The sequence below is a fragment of the Pongo pygmaeus genome, chromosome 9 (genome assembly GCF_028885625.2).
Source record: "Pongo pygmaeus isolate AG05252 chromosome 9, NHGRI_mPonPyg2-v2.0_pri, whole genome shotgun sequence".
NCBI classification, from domain to species: Eukaryota; Metazoa; Chordata; class Mammalia; order Primates; family Hominidae; genus Pongo; species Pongo pygmaeus.
Window position 1 is genome coordinate 73,106,582 of NC_072382.2, and position 22,542 is coordinate 73,129,123.

At 48.1% G+C, this 22,542-nt stretch overlaps 1 protein-coding gene across 4 annotated transcripts; it reads left to right on the forward strand.

The window, feature by feature from the left end:
• The first annotated feature begins 10,021 nt into the window (after window positions 1–10,021).
• Window positions 10,022–17,115, forward strand: LOC129007812 (folate receptor alpha). 4 transcript variants are annotated; one of them, XM_054439091.2, is made up of 6 exons: window positions 10,022–10,242; window positions 11,059–11,124; window positions 12,663–12,838; window positions 16,087–16,275; window positions 16,428–16,563; window positions 16,713–17,115. In XM_054439091.2, the coding sequence occupies exons 3-6, from the start codon at window positions 12,671–12,673 to the stop codon at window positions 16,991–16,993; spliced, it is 774 nt and encodes a 257-aa protein (XP_054295066.1). In that variant the 5' UTR covers window positions 10,022–10,242; window positions 11,059–11,124; window positions 12,663–12,670; the 3' UTR covers window positions 16,994–17,115. The 4 variants fall into 4 exon arrangements, with proteins under 4 accessions (XP_054295066.1, XP_054295065.1, XP_063527279.1 ...); XM_063671209.1 differs by having other exon boundaries at window positions 10,044–10,242; window positions 10,928–11,124; XM_054439092.2 differs by having other exon boundaries at window positions 10,044–10,242; window positions 10,972–11,124.
• Window positions 17,116–22,542: the final 5,427 nt, after the last annotated feature.

Here is a 22,542-nt window from a genome sequence, read left to right on the forward strand (position 1 = left end):
GGTGAGAGAATCACTTGAGCCCTGAGAAGTTGAGGCTACAATGAGCTGTGATTGTGCCACTGCACTCCAGCCTGTGTGACAGAGCGAGGCCTTTTCTCAAAAAAAAAAAAAAAAAAAACAGAGCGAGTGCCTGTTTCTCCACAACCTTGTCAACACAATATGCCATCAAACTTTGGTTTTCTGCTCATCTTACAGGTGGGGAAAAGGGCAGCTCAGTGCAGTTTTCATCGGCCATTGTTCTGAGATCTTTCCATGTTGACCATTGAGATCTTAAATTACTGGGTAATGATCCATTCTATGTGTACATCACACTGAATTCAGTCACCTACTGACGGGCATTGGAAGGAATGGGGTTCTTTTATGATCTTGACATTGCTGAAAGCCACAGGCCAGTTATTTGGTAGAATACTCCTCCATTTGGGTTTGCCTGTTTCCTCATGATTCACTGAGGTTACGCATTTTGGGCATGAATACCCTACACAGTTATTCCATGCATCGTAACAGGAGGCACGTGGTGTGGGGTTTGCCCATTCCTGGTGATGTTAACTTTGATCTTTTGGTTGAGATCATGTCTGCCAGGTTTCTCCACTACACTTTCCCCTTTGTAACTAGTAAATATGTTGTAGGGAGAGACTGGGGACTATAGATACTCTATTCATCAGCACACTTCCACTTACATGTTCCACTGTCTGATGGACCTTTCTTAAAAAAGTAAAAACCGGAACGTGTCTTATTATGTTACAGCTCTTTCACCAACCCTTCAATGCTTTCCAGTGGTATCAACTGTAAAAACCAAACTTCTTCAAATTAGCACAGAAGACCATGCCCCTCCTTTGAGCCCTCAAGCCAAATCTTCCCCACACCACCCCATAAATGAGCTCCAGTCACACTTCTTATGTTGGGGGTCTTTGCTCCAGCAACTCCTCTGCGTGCCTGAAATGTTTTTCATTAATCCTCTGCAGGCTGACCTGCTGTGGCCACTTAGATGATAACCTACAATTCCCACCTAAAATGACTTCTGACCACTCAACCTAAAGAAGCCACCCAGCTGATTTCTCATCACATCATTGTATGCCCTTGTGTGGATTTTTGTCTACTGTGTTTGTTGTCTGCCTTTCTCCTAACAAAACATACTCTCCCCAAAGCAGGGCTGTGTCTGTGTCATTTTATGCTATATCCCCAGGGTCTGGGTCAGTGCCTGGCACCGAGAATGTGCTCAGTAAGTTAAAGAATCGCTGCATCCATTCTGTCAGTCAACAAGTCCTTCTGAGCATCCAGTCCACTGGCCCATGCTGGTCTCAGCCAACAGGAAGGGAATTGAGTTCCTTGCAAGGTCTGGCGGGGACAGACAGTTCTGAGAACCAGTGACTCTTAGAACAAGGAGATGAGGCTTTCACAGAGGGAAGCACAGAGCGTGGTGTTATTCTGCTGAAGCCCAAAGAGGTCAGGGAAGGCTTCCAAAGGAGTAATGTTTGCCAAACACAAAAGAGCATGGGGAATGGCATTCCGTGGACAGGTCTCAGCAAGTGCAAAGGCTTAGAGGTAATAGAAGTGCGAGCAGAATTCCAGGGTGGCTGAGAGAGAAGTTATGAGGGGAGTGGGCAGCAGTTAAGGCCAAAGAAGAAACACTGGATCTGCATTTCTTAGGACGGTGCCCTATGGGCCCCTCACAGAGCTTCTCTCCTGCAACTGCTAGGTGAAAGAAGGCAGGCTTAGAATCAGACCAAGATCAGTAGTTTCTGCAGCTGGCAAGATGAGTGATGTGAGATTGCATGTGTGATAGGCTGGCACTCAGGGAAGAGCTCAGGGTTCTCTCCTCCCCACTCTGAGGCCCCCTCTCCTGCTTCCTGAAGCCCAGAGTCTCCATCTCTGTGAGTCAAACACTTTCCTGTTATCTGCCTGGTCCTAGGGCAGCCTTCGGGTTGGGGTTAGAAGGAATGCCAATGGTTAACCTTGTAGTATTAAGCTTCCAGTTCAGGCAGATACTCTCTGGACTGGTTCAAGCTGACTGCCTGACTGTCCCTCCCTGCTGGCCCTAGCACCCAGACTCCAGATAGGCACACCACCTCATCCTTCAGAGCAGGGCTCTGAGACTCCACAAGTGGTGAGGACTTACCAGAGGAACTGAACTTGACCTCCAACCCTACCTTCCATTTGCTGGTATTATTCTGAAGCCCTCATGGCCCAGGGGCCTGGCTCAGGGAGCAGATCTCACTCCTGCAGTGGAGGGGCCATAAAGTTCAGTTCATGAGCAGCCCCCAAGCCAGGGGCAGCGGATGAGAGAGCGGGAGCTCCATCTAGAGGAGCTCCCATGTTCAGGTGTTCCTAGACACCTGCCTGCCCTTCTCCCATCAGCACTGGGGTATACAGAAGGAGAGACCTGAGGGTTCCAGAGGCCTCTACCTGCTGAGGTCTTCAGAGGACTCAACCCTCTAGGAAATACAAATAAAATCCTCAGCCCTCCAAACAACTGAATGGACACATCTTGGCCAAAGAGACCCGGGAAAAACTTTAAAATCGAAGTTTCCTGGCTGTGATGATAGGTCACTCACACCTCAGTACACCTGCTTCTTCACGAACCATTACCAGGCTTCTTTCCCAAGAGCTAAACAGAAACCAGCCCTGGAAAACCAAGAACAGGAGACTCCTTCACTGATTTCAGTTTCAACCAACTGCCAGACTCCCTTTCCCTTCCTGATTTTGACATGACAGCTGATCAGCTTACAAAACATTCCTGGCTGATGAATGATTCTCAACCATGGACCAGTTCTGGCTGGTTTACAGAGGCAGCACACAAAGTGCTTTGGTGGGTCCTGTGTTTCCTCTTTTGACATATAGAGGCAAATTTGACTGCTTTTTTTTTTTTTTTTTTTGAGATGGAGTCTCACTCTGTTTCCCAGGCTGGAGTACAGCAGCGCAATCTCTGCTCAGTGCAACCTCTGCCTCTTGGGTTCAATGGATTCTCCTGCCTCAGCCTCCTGAGTAGCTGGGACTACAAGCACCTGCCACCATGCCTGGCTAATTTTTGTATTTTTAGTAGAGATGGGGTTTCACCATGCTGGCCTGACTGGTCTCGAACTCCTGACCTCGGGTGATCCACCCGCCTCAGCCTCCCGAAGTGCTGGGATTACAGGCACGAGCCACTGCACCCAGTAACAACTGCATTTTAATGTCTCCACCCCAAAGGGAATATGGGACATATGTAATATGTATGTTTGCTTAGTACACATGTGTGGAACTGTCATGAATATTCATAGCTTCTCCTAAAACCTATTAAATATGTATGTTTAGCCAACTCTTTTAGCATAAAACCCTTGTTCTACCCTCACTCCACTTCCCAGCCTGCACATCATAAGAAATAAAGCTCTCCTAGGCTGGGCGAGATGGCTCACACATTTAATCACAGCACTTTGGGAGGCCAAGGCGGGCGGATTGCTTGAGGTCTGGAATTTGAAACCAGCCTGGCCAACATGGTGAAACTCTGTCTCTACTAAATACACAAAAATTAGCAAGGCGTGGTGGCGGGCACCTGTAATTCCAGCTACTCGGGAGGCTGAGGCATGAGAATCGCTTGAACCCAGGAGGCGGAGGTTGCAGGGAGATCGTGCCACTGCACTCCAGCCTGGGCGATAGAGTGAAACTGTGTCTGAAAAAAAAAAAAGAAAGAAAAAAGAAAAGAAAGAAAGCTTTCCTTTCTAAATGTAAAGATCTTGTGATTTTAAGCCAATATAATTGAAGACAAAAGTAGGATCCACGGAGCAGCCCAGGCTCCCCGCAGCCTGAGTGAATGCACTGGTGCCTGGCGGAGCCATTGACAGCTCAGTTGTCTCCCTGACAGCTTTGGGAGGAAGGTGGGTAAGCTCTCCCTGATCTAAGATCTCCTGGTTTTAGGTTGAGATTTCAGAGATTTCATTTTTTTTCTCTGATCCTCTCCATCCAGACCCTGCAAGGGCTATCTTTGCTGTCCCCGGTTTCTAGTGGGGGAGGTTGGGGGCAGTTCAGCCTGACTCATCCGGCCCATCAGGTTTGGTGAGGATGCTTGCCCTCTAGTGGCACTCGCAGGGACATCTTTAAGTAAATGCTGTTATGGGGAACCTAGGTTCTAAGGGGACAGACAGTCCCTGACCAGCTGCCATCAGGAACTTACATGTTTCGGAATTATGAGAAAAAGTCTTGTGAATATTTGGGATCCTAGAAAAAGCTAACCTGGAACAATTAAAAGCTTTATATGCCAAAATGGAGATGTTTTGACAGAACGTTTGACGTGACTATATTAGTTTATTAGTATGCACAATGAGAACAGAGAGAGTTCTAGACCTCTGAGAAGCAATGGGAGGCCCTTTTGTGTGTGTGTGTGACAGGGTCTCACTCTGTCATGGGGACTAGAGCGTTGTGTACAATCATGGCTCACTGCAGCCTCGACCTCCTGGGCTCAAGCCATCCTCCCACCTTTGCCAACAAAGTAGCTGGGACTACAGTCACGCATTGCCACACCCTGCTAATTTATTTTCAATTTTTAATTTTTTTGTAGAAACAGGGTTTTACCATGTTGCCCAGGCTTGTCTCAAATTCCTGGACTCAAGGAATCCTCCCATGGGAGACCATTTTTAAGTGGTATTATGAGAGCTCTAAACACAGGAATCTCAGATAACCTCCTTAAATGAGATTAATTCAAAACTGAAGGAGTCTAATTCAGAACTGAAGGAGTCTAATTCAAAACTTGACCAGCACATTCAAACCTATCTGCCACTATTGGACAGGTAGCTGGAGACACTGCACAAAGCCTTACAGCCCAACAAAGTCTCTGAATTCCCTGGCTCAAGTAGTAATAGATAATTTAATCGCTTTAGATTTTGTCTTAGCCAAACAAGGAAGAGTCTGTTTGGTGGTCCCTAAGATCTGTGGCACTTACATCAACACTTCAAGTGAAGTAGAAACTATACAGGGCTGGGCCCAGTGGCTCATGCCTGTAGTCCCAGCACTTTGGGAGGCTGGGGCTGGAGGATCGCTTGAGCTCAGGAGTTTGAGACCAGCCTGAGCAACATAGGGAAACCCCGTCGCTACAAAAAGTACAAAAATTAACAGGACATGGTAGCACACGCCTGTAGTCTCAGCTACTTGGGAGGCTGGGGCAGGAGGATTGCTTGAGCCTGGGAGGCGGAGGTTGCAGTGATCAGAGATCATGCCATTGCACTTCAGCCTGGGAGACACAGCAAGACTCTGTCTCAAAAAAGAAAAAGAAAAAGAAAAAAGAAAGCTGGGCATGGTGGCACACACCTGTAATCCCAGCTATTCAGGAGGCTGAGGCACGATAATTGCTTGAGCCTGGGAGGGGGAGGTTGCAGAGAGTGGAGAGTTGAGATCACGCCACTGTATTCCAGCCTGGGTGCCAAGTGAGATTGTCTCGAAAAAAGAAAAGAAATTCATACAGAAATAATTTTTAGCCGGGCATGGTGGCTCACACCTGTAACCTCAGCACTTTGGGAGGCCAAGGGGGGCAGATCACCTGAGGTCAGGCTTTCGAGACCAGCCTGGCCAACACGGTGAAACTTTGTCTCCACTAAAAATACAAAAATAGCCAGGTGTGGTGGCGCACGCCTGTAATCAGGAGGCTGTATTCAGGAGGCTGAGGCAGGAGAATCGCTTGAACCCAGAGGCAGAGGTTGCAGTGAGCTGAGATTGTGCCACTGCACTCCAGCCTGGGCGACAGAGTGAGACTCCATCTCAAAAAGAAAAAAGAAAAAGAAAAAAAGAATTTCCAAACCAGCTAAACGGTTACAAGACGTATGAACTACTGATCCCATCAATTACCTATTTAGTTGGCTTTCTACCGCACTGGGAAGTCCATTTCAAGATGCCATTCACATCCTTGTTATAGTAATAGTCTCCATTAACCTTTTCTTCTTAACATTTAAATTACCTATAATATGTATAACCAACTGCTGTAAGTCTGCTGCTAAAACTAGAATTATGCTGGCTCAATGCATAGAACTTATAGACAAGTTAAATTGGTAGCCCTACCTTTTGGCCCTTATGTTGCTTGATAGACCTTAGGGGTTGAGGTCTGCCCACCTCTATTCCTGTCTGGCCAGAGTTCAACTGGCTATAAGTCTCTTGGCCACAAGGGTCCCACCAAGGGACTGGATGGACCTGGAGCAGGTAGCCTCACCATCTTGGCAACGACATGATACAAATTTTGCCATTGATGCTGCCTGTGACAGATCTCAGCTAAAAAGAGGAAATGTGGAATAAAAAGAAAACCCGCCGGGTGCAGTGGCTCACACCTGTAATCCCAACACTTTGGGAGGCCGAGGCAGGTGGAACACCTGAGGTCAGGAGTTCAAGACCAGGTTTGCCAACATGGTGAAACCCTGTCTCTTCTAAATATACAAAAATTAGCCAGGCGTGGTGGTGGGTGCCTGTAATCCCAACTACTCAGGAGGCTGAGCCAGGAGAATCGCTTGAACCCGGGAGGCAGAGGTTGCAGTGAGCCGAGATCGCGCCATTGCACTCCAGCCTGGGTGAGAGTGAGAGACTCCGTCTCAAAAAAAAAGAAAAGAAAAGAAAAGAAAATCAAAGCCCTCTCAACTGACTGAACAAACCCATCTTGGCCAAGGAGACCCCACAAAAACTTCAAAATCTAAGTTTCTTGGCTATGATTAGACAGGAGGCTGGTCACACCCCAGTACACCCTCTTCCTTACTGTTACCGAATTTTTTCCTAAGAGTTAAGAAGAAACCAGTCCTGGAAAACAGATGGAAGAATCCTGCTGATTTCAACTTCAACCACCTGATGCTGTGGCCAGACGTCCCTCTTTTTTGTGTGTTTTTTTGTTTGTTTGTTTGTTTTGTTTTGTTTTGTTTTGTTCTTGTTTTTGTTTTTTTTGGAGACAGGGTCTCTTTTTTTTTGAGACAGGCTCTGTCACCCAGGCTGGAGTGCAATGGCATGATCTTGGCTCACTACAGCCTCTGCCTCCTGGGTTCAAGTGATCTTCCCGCCTCAGTCTCCCAAGTTGCTGGGACTACAGGCACACACCACCATGCCTAGCTAACTTAGCTAAGTTTTGTATTTTTTTGTGGATATGGAGTTCTGCCGTGTTGCCCAGGCTGGTCTCAAACTCCTGGGTCAAAGGATCCACCTGCCTTAGCCTCCCAAAGTGCTGGGATTACAGGCATGAGCCACTGGGTCCGGCCTCTTTTTGTGATTTTGATATGACAGCTGACCAGCTCACAAAGCATTCCTTCCTGATCAATTCCTATTAACCATGGACTGGTTCTGGCCAATTTATAGAGGCAGCACACAAAGTGCCTTTGTGTCCTATGTTTCGCCTTTTGATGTGTACAGCCCAAGTCTGCATTTTTTTTTTTTTTTTTTTTTTTTTGAGACGTAGTCTTGCTCTGTCACCCAGGCTGGAGTGAAGTGGCGCTATCTTGGCTCACTGCAAGCTCCACCTGCCGGGATCATGCCATTCTGCCTCAGCCTCATGCCATTCTGCCTCAGCCTCCTGAGTAGCTAGGACTACAGGCGCCCGCCACCACGCCTGGCTAATTTTTTGCATTTTTAGCAGAGACGGGGTTTCACCATAACACATGTTAGCCAGGATGGTCTTGATCTCCTGACCTCGTGATCCACCCGCCTCGGCCTCCCAAAGTGCTGGGATTACAGGCGTGAGCCACCGCGCCCAGCCTAAGTCTGCATTTTAAGGTTAAGTCTTGGCTGGGCATGGTGGCTCACACCTGCAATCCTAGCACTTTGGGAGGCCAAGGTGGGAGGATTGCTTCAGCCTAGGAGTTCAAGACCAGCCTGGGCAATATAGTGTGACCCTGTCTCTCTCTTTTTTTGGGGGGGAGGGGGACGGAGTCTTGCTGTGTTGCCCAGGCTGGAGTGCAGTGGTGTGATCTTGGCTCACTGCAACCTCTGCCTCCTGGGCTCAAGCAATTCTCCTGCCTCAGCCCCCAATAGTAGCTAGGATTACAGGCGTGCGCCACCATGCCCAGCTAACTTTTGTATTTTTAGGAGAGACGGGTTTTCACCATGTTGGCCAGGCTGGTTTCGAACTCCTAACCTCAGGTGATCCGCCCATCTTGGCCTCCCAAAGTGCTGGGATTACAGGCATGAGCCACTGCACCCGGCCTTCTGTCTCTATTTTTAAATAAAAATATAAATAGGCCGGGTGCCGTGGCTCGCACCTATAATCCCAGCACTTTGGGAGGCCAAGGTGGGCAGATCACTTGAGGCCAGGAATTTGAGACAAGCCTGGCCAACACAGTGAAACCCCGTCTCTACTAAGAAATAATATAAAAAAATAGCTGGGTGTGGTGGTGCACACCTATAATCCCAGCTACTCTGGAGGCTGAGGCAGGAGAATCACTTGAACCCATGAGGTGGAGGTTGCAGTGAGCCAAGATCGTGACACGGCACTCCAGCCTGGGTGACAGAGTGAGACTCCGCCCAAAAAATAAAAAATAAATAAAAAACAGGCCAGGTGCTGTGGCTCCCACTTGTAATCCCAGCACTTTGGGAGGCTGAGGCAGGCGGATCACTTGAGGTCAGGAGTTTGAGACCAGCCTAGCCAACATGGTAAAACCCCGTCTCTACTAAAAATACAAACATTAGCCAGGCGTGGTGTCAGGAGCCTGTAATTCCAGCTACTCGGGAGGCTGAGGCAGGAGAATCTCTTGAACCTGGGAGGCGGAGGTTGCAGTGAGCCGAGGTGGTGCCGCTGCACTCCAGCTTGGGCTACAGAGCAAGTCTCCGACTCAAAAATAAATAAATAAATGAAAATAAAAATGAAAAAATAAAAAAATTAATGTTAAGTCTCAACCCCAAAGTGAACACAAGATGTACGTAACATGTATGTTTGCTTAGTACACATGCACGTGGCTCCCTTTCATGAACATTCATAGCTTTTCCTATAACCCATTAATGTGTATGCTAGCCTACCCATTTTACATAAAACTCCTGTCCCACCCTTCCTCCCTCAAATTGCCTGCTTTTGGTCTCAGCCAAAGGCTCCACTTACCAGCCTGCAGGTTACAACCTGACATTAGAAATAATATTATTTCCAAGTATATAGATCTGGTGATTTTAAGTTGACACTTCTTAGGTTGTCACAAGATTCAGGTATGGCTCACTGTTACAGGACATAAGCTGGGATCTCCTGGGAATTGGTCTCTTTGCAGGCCCTAGAGTGCCTTCCTTCTTGGTTGGTTTTCCTCCAGAGATCCAACTGTCTTCTCAGGGTCCCCTGCCTGCCTCCTCCTTGGGTCCTGGCCTGTGGCATTGCCCAGGTTACTGGGCCCCCATCTTCCTTACACTTACTGCCACTAATAGGCTGATGGTTCCCACATCTGCATCCAACCTGGACTCCTCCCCTGAGCTTTCCTCTCTACAACCACCTCCCCCGGGCCAAGGGCACACAGGCACCTCGACAAAACAGTGTTGTGTGTTTCTTCCTGCCCAAACCTGCCCCTCCCTGTTCCTTTTCCCATCTGTGGTACCACCACGGGCTCAGAGAATAAAAAAAATGAAGGCTTCTGTCATTGACTGGGGTGGGGATGGAGGGAAGAGTTAGCCCAGAATCATAGATGCTGTAGAAAGGATACCTGAGTTGCCAGGAGAGGGGGTCTGTGAGTTGGGGATGGAAGGAGAGCTTGGCCCTTCAAACAACTGAAGATCTGATCAAAAGGTTCAGAACATCTGTGATTTTGTGGCTGGCGATGGGTGACACCTGGGCTAATGGGATTGGGGGAGTTGGTGGCTCTACAATTTATGGCCTTGGGAGATCCTTGCTCTCTATAGCTGACTGGGAGGTTGGAAGCCTGAGCTCTAGCCCTTGCCTTGATCCTCTGGATCTCATTTTCTTCATCTGTCTAACAGGACAGAGGGGTTGGAAACTGATGAGATTAGCTCAAAGGATCCTGGCAGCTCAGGCTGCAAGATTTTTTTCAGACCTGAGTGTTTGGGAAAAAATTGGGTAGGTGGAGCTTAGGGACTGGCCTTAGTCCTGCACTGTTAATTCACTCCCTCCCACTACCCCATGGAGGCCTGGCTGGTGTTCACATGCAATAATTAACTGCTGAGTGGCCTTCGCCCAATCCCAGGCTCCACTCCTGGGCTCCATTCCCACTCCCTTCCTGTCTCCTAGGCCACTAAACCACAGCTGTCCCCTGGAATAAGGCAAGGGGGAGTGTAGAGCAGAGCAGAAGCCTGAGCCAGACCGAGAGCCACCTCCTCTCCCAGGTATGTGACACTCCCCATCCCCCTTCAGAGGCCACACACTCTATGGTATTCCCAGCATGTGTTAAGGATTTTCTGAACTGGAAGGGCCCCTCTGTTTGCCCGAAGGCCAGAGAATCTTGAAGTGGAGACTGAGGCCCAGACCAGAGTGTGGCCTGCTCAAGGTTAAACGACCAGTTAGTGTTCATCCCCCTGAACTAGTACCTGGGCTCTAGCCCTTCAGTCCAGCACTGAGTTCTCAGCTCTTCTAGCCTGGGGCCCCAAGGTTGGGTGTGGGGGTCATGATTGTTGGTGGGGAGGGGTCACAGCTGGACTAAGACCTGAAGGTGAGACTAGGAAGGTGGGAAAGGAGCTTGCAGAGTGATGCTGGTCAAAAGGACAGGAAGAGAGCCTGGCTTCAGAAGCAGCCACAGCAAGAGAGACTACTGACTGAACAGGTGGGCTCCACTGGGGGCTGGGGAAAGGATTTTCTCAGCCCCCATCCCCAGCACTGTGTGTTGGTCGCACCCATGAGAGCCTCAGCACTGTGAAGGTGCAGGGGGCAAAGGCCAAAAGAGCTCTGGCCTGAACTTGGGTGGTCCCTACTGTGTGACTTGGGGCATGGCCCACATCTGTGCTCAAATGATTCCACAAAGATTAAACTGGCTATCATTTGTTGATTTCCCCTTCTTATATTTAATCCTTGCAGGAGAAAGCTAAGCCTCAAGATAGTTTGTTTCTCTTTCCCCCAAGGCCAAGGAGAAGGTGGAGCGAAGGCTGGGGTCGGGACAGGTTGAACGGGAACCCTGTGCTCTAAACAGTTAGGGTTTGTTCCCTCAGGAACTGAACCCAAAGGATCACCTGGTATTCCCTGAGAGTACAGATTTCTCTGGCGTGGCCCTCAAGGTTAGTGAGTGAGCGGGTCCACAGGGGCATGACTGGATCCTGGAATGAATGAATCAACCATGAGAGAGTGAATGAACACTGGAATCAATAGAGTAGCAGAATAATGGATTGTGGAGCAGGAAGGAGGGCTGCTGGGTGGGAATTCAATTCCAGGCTTATCAGAGCCCTGCTGTGCAGTCGGCCTGGAGACGGCCCAGCTCAGGCCCTGCCTAGACCCCTGTCAAGGAGGCCCTGTCAAGAGGAGAGGAGAGGCAGCACGGGGGCAAGGCAAGCTTGTGAGCGGGAAAGAAATGTCCACTTTAGTGACTGGTATGTGGAAGATGAGTGAGAGGAGACAGATGGAGAGAAGTCATAGGAAATAAATTCTGAGCATTTTAGGAGGGCCCAGACACCTGGTGACCAGTGGAGTGAAGGAAACAGTCACCTCCCAAAATTCAGTGTCTGAGGTCAAAGGATTGAAGTTCTGTGATGACCAAGGAGAACCCAGTTCTGTGGTAGGGGGCACAGGAGCTCTCCAAGGCCCCAGGGCTGTCCAGCTGGCTGTCCCCTGCCAGCCCCTGTGCCCTGTGACCCCACCCCACCAAGAACCCATGGTTTCCGGGAGGGGCCTACTAAACTAGCTTGAGTGATGAGGCTAGAAAGGGGCTGGGACCCAGGTTTAAAAAGCAAAACAAACTAACAAAAACCACACTGCAGCCTCCCCAACTAAAACATTTTTATAAACTTTTTTTTTTTTTTTTTTTTTTTTTTTTTGAGACGGAGTCTTACTCTGTCACCCAGGCTAGAGTGCAATGGCGCGATCTTGGCTCACTGTAACCTCCGCCTCCCGGATTCAAGTGATTCTCCTGCCTCAGCCTCCCAAGTAGCTGGGACTACAGGCACGCGAAACCGCACCCAGCCCATTTTGTATTTTTAGTAGAGATGGGGTTTCACTGTGTTGGCCAGGCTGGTCTCAAAATTCTGACCTCAGGTGATCCACCCACCTCAGCCTTCCAAGTTGCTGGGATTACAGGCGTGAGCCACCACGCCCAGCCCGTTTTTGTAAGCTTTTACAACGAAGTAATTTGGTGTCAAAATCTGACCTGAAAAGTAATGTGAGCTTATGTATAGTTTTAATTTATCCCACTAGTGTAACTGTTTCACCCCAGAATATACACTTGATTATTGGGTATATGAAAATTATATTATCTTTGAATCACCTTTGATGAAATCCTAAAAAATTTTAACTCTGAAACATTTGAATAAGGCATTGTGGACCTATGGCAAACTCCTGGCTATTTCTGCATTTTGCCCAAATCCATCCTTGAATTATATCGCTTGAACCTCGTGACCACCTGGAGAAGGCAATGAGGCTCAAGCCAAGGAGGGGTGGTGTCTAATCCTACCTTTCATTGGATATGGGAAAACTGAGGGAGATGGGGGCAGGGCTCTATCTGCCCCAGGCTTCCGTCCAGGCCCCACCCTCCTGGAGCCCTACACACAACTTAAGGCCCCACCTCCGCATTCCTTGGTGCCACTGACCACAGCTCTTCCTTCAGGGACAGACATGGCTCAGCGGATGACAACACAGCTGCTGCTCCTTCTAGTGTGGGTGGCTGTAGTAGGGGAGGCTCAGACAAGGATTGCACGGGCCAGGACTGAGCTTCTCAACGTCTGCATGAACGCCAAGCACCACAAGGAAAAGCCAGGCCCCGAGGACAAGTTGCATGAGCAGGTGGGCCAGGGGGTGATCTGGGGTGGTGAGGGACTGGCTCAGGAAGAGGAAACGAGGACATGGAAATGTCAAACCCCATTCACTGGTGAACTGAAGTGGAGGAGCCCTTCAGTTTGCATTAATATGGGTGACTATTTCACAGACACTGTGTGCCAAATGTCGGTACAATGCCAACAGTTCACCTTCTTGGTCGTTGAGCTTCCGCATTACAGAAATAAGGAAGCAGGCCCAAAGGAGAGCCTGGGAAATGAAGCTGGAGTGACCCATCCTGGGGTTGCTTGATTTAGGGATTTAGACTGGGAATGACTCCTCCAAAGATCTGAGGGAAGAAACTGCACACTGTGCATAGTGGCCTCTTTTCTGCCAGCCCTGAACAGCTCAAGAAGGGAGAGTCTCTCACATTATGAGGCTGGGTGCAAAGCATTCTTTTTTTTCCCCCTGAGACGAGGTCTCCATATGTTGCCCAGGCTGGTCTCAAACTCCTGGACTCAAAGTGATCCTCCCACCTTGGCCTCCCAAAGTGTGGGATTACAGAAATGAGCCGTACGCCCTCCTGAAGCATCTTGGTTCATGCATCTCGCAAAACTTTGGGCTGTGTCTCTCGACCACATTGGAACTGAGGTCTCCCTATAACATTTATTTTGCTACCACTCCTTTAATATCCTGAACATGATGATATAACTAAAGAAAAAGCAGAGGAAAAGTAATTTGTAGGCCGGGTGTTACGGCTCACGCCTGTAATACCAACACTGTGGGAGGCCGAGGTGGGCAGATCACTTAAGCTCAGGAGTTCGAGACCAGCCTGGGCAAGATGGCAAAACCCCATCTCTACTAAAAAATAAAAAAAAAATTAGTCAGGTATGGTGGCACATGCCTGCAGTCCCAGCTACTCAGGAGGCTGAGGTGGGAGGGTCAGTTGAGCCCAGGAGGCAGAGATTGTAGATCATGCCACTGCACTCCAGCCTGGGCAACAGAGTGAGACCCTGTCAAAAGAAAGAACGAAAAAAAGAAAGAAAGAAAGGAAGGAAGGAAGGAAGGAAGGGGAGGGAGGAAAGGAAGAGAAACTTGTAATATGCATTTCTTTTTTTTTTTTCTTAAGATGGAGTTTTGCTCTTGTTGCCCAGGGTGGACTGCAGTGGTGCAGTCTCAGCTCACTGCAACCTCCATCTCCCAGGTTCAAGTGCTTCTCCTGCCTCAGCCTCCTGAGTAGGCACACACCACCACGCCCAGCTAATTTTTTGTTTGTTTGTTTGTTTGTTTTGTTTGTTTGTATTTTTAGTAGAGACAGGGGTTTCACCATGTTGGCCAGGCTGGTCTCGAACTCCTCACCTCATGATCCGCCCCTCTCGGCCTCCCAAAGTGCTGAGATTACAGGTGTGAGCCACTGTGCCCGGCCTTAAGTGCACATTTTATTTATTTATTTATTTATTTATTTATTTATTTATTTATTTATTGAGATGGAGTCTTGCTCTGTCGCCCAGGCTGGAGTGCAGTGGCGCAATCTCAGCTCACTGCAACCTCTGCCTCCCAGGTTCAAGCAATTCTCCTGCCTCGGCCTCCAGAGTAGCTGGGACTACAGGCGCTTGCCACCATGCCTAGCTAATTTTTGTATTTTTAGTAGAAATGGGGTTTTGCCACGTTGGCCAGGCTGGTCTCCATTCTTGACCTCAAGTGATCTGCCCACCTCCACCTCCCAAAGTGCTGGGATTACAGGCACTATGTGAGCCACTGTGCCCGGCCCACATTTTAATACTTAGCTTGTCAGCTTTAAGTAATGAGATTCAGAAAGCTTGAGGATAGCCACACAGGAGCATAGTTTCAAGTTGTCCTGAATTTTGCAGCCATCACAAGTTAGTTTTTAAGGAAAAAGATTAGTTCCTAAGTTGTTTCTCAATAATTTATAATAAAATAACATCCACAGGCCAGGCGCGGTGGCTCATGCCTGTAATCCCAGCACTTTGGGAGGCCGAGGCGGGTGGATCACGAGGTCAGGAGATCGAGACCATGCTGACCAACATAGTGAAACTCCGTCTCTACTAAAAAATACAAAAAATTCTCCGGGCGTGGTGGCGGGCCCCTGTAGTCCCAGCTACTCGGGAGGCTGAGGCAGGAGAATGGCGTGAACCCGGGAGGCGGAGCTTGCAGCGAGCTGAGATTGCGCCACTGCACTCCAGCCTGGGCGACAGAGTGAGACTCCGTCTCAAAAAAATAAATAAATAAAATAAAATAACATCCACAATTGATTGGCTATACATTGTTTTTTTGTATCACAAATTCCACGAACAGATAATGGGTGAGGCAGCTAGTCAGGGACAAAACACCTCCCATGTAGCTGGGATTACAGGTGTCCGCCACCACACTTGGCTAATTTTTTGTTTGTTTGTTTGTTTGTTTTTTGAGACGGAATCTCACTCTGTCGCCCAGGCTGGAGTGCAGTGGCATGATCTCAGCTCACTGCAAGCTCTGCCTGCCGGGTTCACGTCATTCTCCTGCCTCAGCCTCCCGAGTAGCTGGGACTACAGGCGCCAGCCACAACGCCCGGCTAATTTTTTGTATTTTTAGTAGGGACGGGATTTCACCATGTTGGCCAGGATGGCCTTCATCTCTTGACCTCGTGATCCACCCGCCTAGGCCTCTCAAAGTGCTGGGATTACAGGCGTGAGCCACTGTGACCGGCCTAATTTTTATATTTTTAGTAGAGACGGGGTTTACACCATGTTGGCCAGGCTGGTCTCAAACTCCTGATCTCAGGTGATCCACCTGCCTTGGCCTCCCAAAGTGCTGGGATTACACGAGTGAGCCACTGCGCCCAGCCTGGGGTTACAATTTAAATTGCTTTTTTACCTTCAAATCTTTGTCACCTCAGTGAGGCTTAATCTGACTGCACTATTACACTGCAAGTCCCCAACCTTCTCTGCTTAATTTTTGTCCAAAGCAATAATCAGGTGATGTGTTTATTGTTGTAACCCCAGTTTCTGCAAAAGTACCTGGGTGAGAGTAAGTAGGATCTCAAAAAAGGTTAAATTAACAAATTTTGTAATGACTGCAACTCCAGCAGGAGCCTTCTGGGCTCCCACTGTCTCTGACGGCCCTCTCCCCTAAAGAGGTCCCAACAGCAAGTATTTTCCTGGGTGACTTCCAGTGGGCTGGGGAATCAAGGACTAAGAGGGGAGACACTGCATGTGGAATATTCTGGCTGTTCTGGCTGTGCTGGCTGTGGACTGAGTCCTCTGTCTTCCCCCATCCAGTGTCGTCCCTGGAGGAAGAATGCCTGCTGTTCTACCAACACCAGCCAGGAAGCCCATAAGGATGTTTCCTACCTATATAGATTCAACTGGAACCACTGCGGAGAGATGGCACCTGCCTGCAAACGGCATTTCATCCAGGACACCTGCCTCTACGAGTGCTCCCCCAACTTGGGGCCCTGGATCCAGCAGGTATGCATGGCTTCCTGCAGGTACAAGACCTAGCGGAGCAGCTGAGCTTTCCAGGCATCTCTGCAGGCTGCAACCCCAGCTCCAGTTCTATTCAGGGCTGAGTTGCTGGGATTCTTGAACCTGAGCCCTTCTTTTGTACCAAAATCACCCAGGTGGATCAGAGCTGGCGCAAAGAGCGGGTACTGAACGTGCCCCTGTGCAAAGAGGACTGTGAGCAATGGTGGGAAGATTGTCGCACCTCCTACACCTGCAAGAACAACTGGCACAAGGGCTGGAACTGGACCTCAGGTGAGGGCTGGGGTGGGCAGGAATGGAGGGATTTGGAAGTGGAGGTGTGTGGGTGTGGAACAGGTATGTGACAATTTGGGGTTGTACGGCTGGCAGACCTCAAGATAGTTCCAGGCCCAGTGGCTAAAGGTCTTCCCTCTTCTCTACAGGGTTTAACAAGTGCCCAGTGGGAGCTGCCTGCCAACCTTTCCATTTCTACTTCCCCACACCCACTGTTCTGTGCAATGAAATCTGGACTCACTCCTACAAGGTCAGCAACTACAGCCGAGGGAGCGGCCGCTGCATCCAGATGTGGTTCGACCCGGCCCAGGGCAACCCCAACGAGGAGGTGGCGAAGTTCTATGCTGCAGCCATGGGTGGGGCTGGGCCCTGGGCGGCCTGGCCTTTCCTGCTTAGCCTGGCCCTGATGCTGCTGTGGCTGCTCAGCTGACCTCCTTTTACCTTCTGATACCTGGAAATCCCTGCCCTGTTCAGCCCCACAGCTCCCAACTATTTGGTTCCTGCTCCATGGTTGGGCCTCTGACAGCCACTTTGAATAAACCAGACACCGCACATGTGTCTTGAGAATTATTTGGATATGAATGGGAACGTGACTGTTTTGTTTTCCAATTCCCTTTGATTGAAACCAGTGAGACTGGGCCAATTCCTAGCTCTGACAGTTGCTGTGAACTAGCCTGATACTTAACTATTCTTCTAACTTAAGAGACATTCGTAGCTCTCAATTTCATTTTTCACTATTGCTCCAATCTAGAGCCAAGCCCAGGAATTTTTCATTTGTTTGTTTTGAGACAGGGTCTCACCCAGGAATTTTTTGTTTGTTTGTTTTGAGACAGGGTCTCACTCTGTCACCAGGCTGGAGTGCAGTGGCATGATCTTGATTCACTGCAACACCTGCCTCCTGGGCTCAAGTGATCCTCCCACCTCAGCCTCTCAACTTGAGACTGCAACCATGTGCCACCACACCTGGCTAATTTTTTTTTTTTTTTTTGAGATGGAGTTTCGCTCTTGTTGCCCAGGCTGGAGTGCAATGGCATGATCTCGGCCCACTACAACCTCCTCCTCCTAAGTTCAAGTGATTCTCTTGCCTCAGCCTCCAGAGCAGCTGGGATTATAGGCATGCACCACCATGCCCGGCTAATTTTGTATTTTTAGTAGAGACAGGGTTTCTCCATGTTGGTCAGGCTGGTCTCGAACTCCCGACCTCAAGTGATCCACCTGCCTCGGCCTCCCAAAGTGCTGGGATTACAGGCGTGAGCCACTGCGCCTGGCCCCACCTGGCTAATTTTTACATTTTTTTTGTAAAGAGGAGATCTTGGTATGTCATCCAGGCTGATCTCAAACTCCTGGCCTGAAGCAAACCTTTCATCTCAGACTTCAAAAGTACTGGGATTACAACCGTAAGCCACCATGCCCAGTGCAGTCTCAGCTCACTGCAACCTCTGCCTCCCATGTTCAAGCAATTCTGCCTCAGCCTCCCAAGTACCTGGGACTATAGGTGTGGGCCACCATGCCTGGCTAATTTTTGTATTTTTATTAGAGATGGGGTTTTGCCATGTTGGCCAGGCTGGTCTGGAACTCCTAACCTCAGGTGAACCACCCACCTCAGCCTCCCAAAGTGCTGGGATTACAAGTGTGAGACACCATGCACAGCCTAGCTCAGGATTTTATCATTTAAACTGAACATAAGTCTCCCAGGGTTGATTCCTGTGTTGTGCTCAGCTTTCCAAAAGAAGAGATGGGAATGGCTGTACCCAGCATGTTTTGGATGGGTTGCTGGGAAGAAGGTAAGGCTGGCAGCAAGAGCCATACGGCACTAACAGCTAATACCCACAAAGCATTATCTGCTAGGCACTATCCTAAATTGTTTATACCGATGACATGTATATACTACTGTCTGCATTTTCCATATGTAGAAATAGACACATAAATTAAAGAACATTGCCTGGCCAGGCGCAGTGGCTCACACCTATAATCCCAGCTCTTTGGGAGGCCGAGTCGGGCAGATCACCTGAGGTCAGGAGTTCGAGATTAGCCTAGCCAACATGGCAAAACTCTGTCTCTACTAAAAATACAAAACTTAGCCAGACGTGGTGGTGTGCACCTGTAATCCCAGCTACTCGGGAGGCTGAGGCAGGAGAATCTCTCGAACCCAGGAGGCAGAAGTTGCAGTGACCCGAGATCACACCATTGCACTCCTGCCTGGGCAACAGAGTGAAACTCCACCTCAAAAAACAAACAAACAAACAAAAGAACATGCTCTTTCCCCTCGTGGAATGAATAAATATGTGTGTCTTGAAGGGATAATGGGTCCGTGGCTGACCAGAGGAGCTAGGCCTAAGCTGCTCTGCCAGAGCTAGGACGGGAACCCAAACTTCGACTCCTAAGCAGCTTCCAAACCAATAATCTGAAGGGTTTTAAGGCAGCGTTCTCCATTAAATATAGTTTGTAACCTTTGTATTAAGCCAGGTTATGTTACAGTAACATTCCTAATATTTCTGTGGCTTCATACAACTCACCTTTTTGGGGTTTTTTGTTTGTTTGTTTTCTTTTGTTTAGAGACAGAGTCTCTCTCTGTCACCCAGGCTGGAGTAGTGGCATGATTATAGCTCACGGCAGCTTCAAATTCCTGGGCTCAAGTGATCTTCCTGCCTCAGCCTCCTGAGTAGCTGGGACTACAGGTGTGAGCCACAACATCCAGCTAATAAATACACATATAAAATATGTATTATATATATAATAGTAAAGACAGGGAGGGTCTCACTATCTTACCCAGGTTGGTCTTGCGCTGAAGTGATCCTCTCAAAATGCTGGGATTACAGGTGTGAGCCACTGTGCCTGGCCACAAATCACGTTTATTTCTTGCTCAAGCGCTACAATGTTTAATGTGGGTTATCAGAGGGATTCTGTTAATTTCTCTTTCCTGGACTACATTAGCAGCCATGGGGTTCTGCTTCTCACTCCAGGCCCAGGCTGATGGAGGCTCCATCTTCTATGAAACAGGAAGAGGGAACTTAGCGAATTCCATAAGGGTCTTCAAATTTCCACCTGTCACTTATATCATTGGCCAAATCAAGTCATGAGCATGCCTAAATTCAAGAAGGCCAGGAAAACATGATCTTATCATGTACTTGGAAGGACAGGAGAATCACAAGGTTTGCAACAGACCTAATGACGACTACAAAGACCTCGTTATTTTCTGGTCAGTTTCTATTTCATGCATGGTCATAGTTACAAATTTAATTTTTCGGTTAGATCCTAGTAAGAAGGAGGACCAACTCTTTAAACCTATGCAAATAACTACATCAACCCAGGCCGGGCATGGTGGCTTATGCCTGTAACCCCAGCACTTTGGGAGGTCGAGGCAGGCAGATCACTTGAGGGCAAGGGTTCAAGACCAGCCTGGCCAACATGGTGAAACTCCGTCTCTACTAAAAATACAAAAAAATCAGCCAGACGTGATGGCACATGCCTGTAAACCCCAGCTTGTTGGGAAGCTGAGGCATGAGAATTGCTTGAACCCGGGAGGTGGATGTTGCAGTGAGCCGAGATCCTGCTACTGCACTCCAGCCTGGGCAATGGGCAATGGAGTGAGACTCCATCTCAAAAAAAAAAAAAAAAGAAAAAAAAAAGAAAAACTACACACACACAGAAAAAACCAGAAAAACTACATCAACCCGAAAAGTAGAGCAATCCACTGCTGACCGCCCTGGGTAGTCTTGTAAACAAGGTCAATTGTTGCATCATGTTCTCTACAGGATCCGTGACACCATTTACAAATATGATTAGTTTACAGATATATTTGGATTAGTGGAATTAAATTACCATCTAAAACCAACTCTTTTTTCTTTTTTTGAGATGGAGTCTCACTCTGTCACTGAGGCTGGAGTGCAGTGGCACAATCTCGTGTCACTGAAACCTCTGCTTCCTGGGTTCAAGCAATTCTCATGCCTCAGCCTCCAAGAAGCTGGGATTATAGGCATGTGCCACCACGCCCAGCTAATTTTCATATTTTTTAGTAGATACGGGGTTTCACCAGTTGGTCAGGCTGGTCTCAAACTCCTGGCCTCAAGCAATCCACCTGACTTGGCCTCCCAAGGTGCTGGGATGACAGGCATGAGCCACTATGCCCGACCTATTTCTTTTACTTATTTATTTTGTGTGTGCGTGTGTGTGTTGGTTTTTGTTTTGAGATGGAGTCTCTCTCTTGTCCAGGCTGGAATGCAGTGGCGTGATCTCAGCTCACTGCAATGTCTGCCTCCCTGCTTCTCCTGCTTTAGCCTCCTGAGTAGCTGGGACTACAAGCATGCGCCACCACACCCAGCTAATTTTTGTATTTTTAGTGGAGACAGGGTTTCTCCATGTTGGCCAGGCTGGTCTGGAACTCCTGGGCTCAAGTGATTCACCCGCTTCGGTCTCCCAAAGTGCTGGGGTTGCAGCCGTGAACCACCAAGCCTGGCCCACTTCTTTTTTGGACCAAAAGCATAGGTGATGAATGCAAAAATTGATAAATTGGACTTAAAATTCAAAACTCTTGCTCTTTAAAAGACAGCCTTAAGAAAATTAAAAGACAAGCAACAGACTGGAGGAAATATTTACAAAACACGTCTGATAAAGCATCTGTATTCATAATACACAAAGAACACTTACAACTCAGTAATTATAAGGCAGTTGACCCAATCAAATAATGGGCAAAAGAAATGAACAAACTTCATTAAAGAAGATACACAGGTCGAGTGCGGTAGTTCATGTCTGTAATCCCAGCACGTTGGGAGGCTGAGGTGGCCGGAACACTTAAGGCCAGGAGTTCAAGACCAGCCTGGCTAACATGGCAAAACCATGTCTCTACTAAAAATACAAAAATTAGCCGGGTGCGGTGACGCATGCCTGTAATCTCAGTAACTCGGGAGGCTGAGACAGGAGAATTGCTTGAAACTGGGAGGTGGAGATTGCAGTGAGCTGAGATCATGCCACTGCACTCCAGCCTGGGTGACAGAGCGAGACTGTGTCTCAGAAAAAAAAAAAAAGAAGATACACAAATTATGAGTAGTTACACGAAAAGATACTCAACATTATTAATCATTAGAAAAATGCAAATTAAAACCCCAGTGACATACCATTTTATACCTATTAGAATGGCAATAATAATAAGATAGGCAATAACAAATGTTGGCAAGGATGTGAACCCTCACACAGTGCTGGTGGGGATGTAAAATTGTACAGCCCTTTGGAAAACAGTATGGCAGTTTCTCAAAAAGTTAAATGTAAAACTACCATACAACTCAAAATTCCACTTCCAAGTATCTACTCAGGAGAAATGAAAATTAACATAACAAAACTTAATTATGAATATTCATAATATTAGGTATCATTATATATAATAGCCCCAAGCTGGCAATAACCTATGTATATATATATATATATGTATATATATATATTTTTTTGAGACGGAATTTTGGTCTTGTTGCCCAGGCTGGAGTGCAATGGCATGATCTGGGCTCACTGTAACCTCTGCTTCCTGGATTCAAGCAATTCTCCTGCCTCAGCTTCCCAAGTATCTGGGATTACAGGCACACACCACCACGTCCAGCTAATTTTTGTATTTTTAGTAGAGACAGGGTTTCGCCATGTTGGTCAGGCTTGTCTTGAACTCCTGACCTCAGGTGATACACCTGCCTTGGCCTCCCAAAGTGCTGGGATTACAGGCGTGCGCCACTGCACCTGTCAATAACCTAAATTTTTAGCAGCTGGTGAGAGGATAGACAAAATGTGGTGAATCCATACAGTAGAAGACAGCAGCAATGAAACGTGATGACACACACTATGTCGTGGATGAGCCTCAAAAACATTATGCTAAGTGAAAGGAGCCAGACCTAACAGGCTTCATGTGGCATGATTTCACTTACATGAAATGTGCAGGAAAGGCAAATTTATAGAGGCAGTAAGTAGAGTAGTAGCTGCCTGGGGCTGGAAGTGAGAACA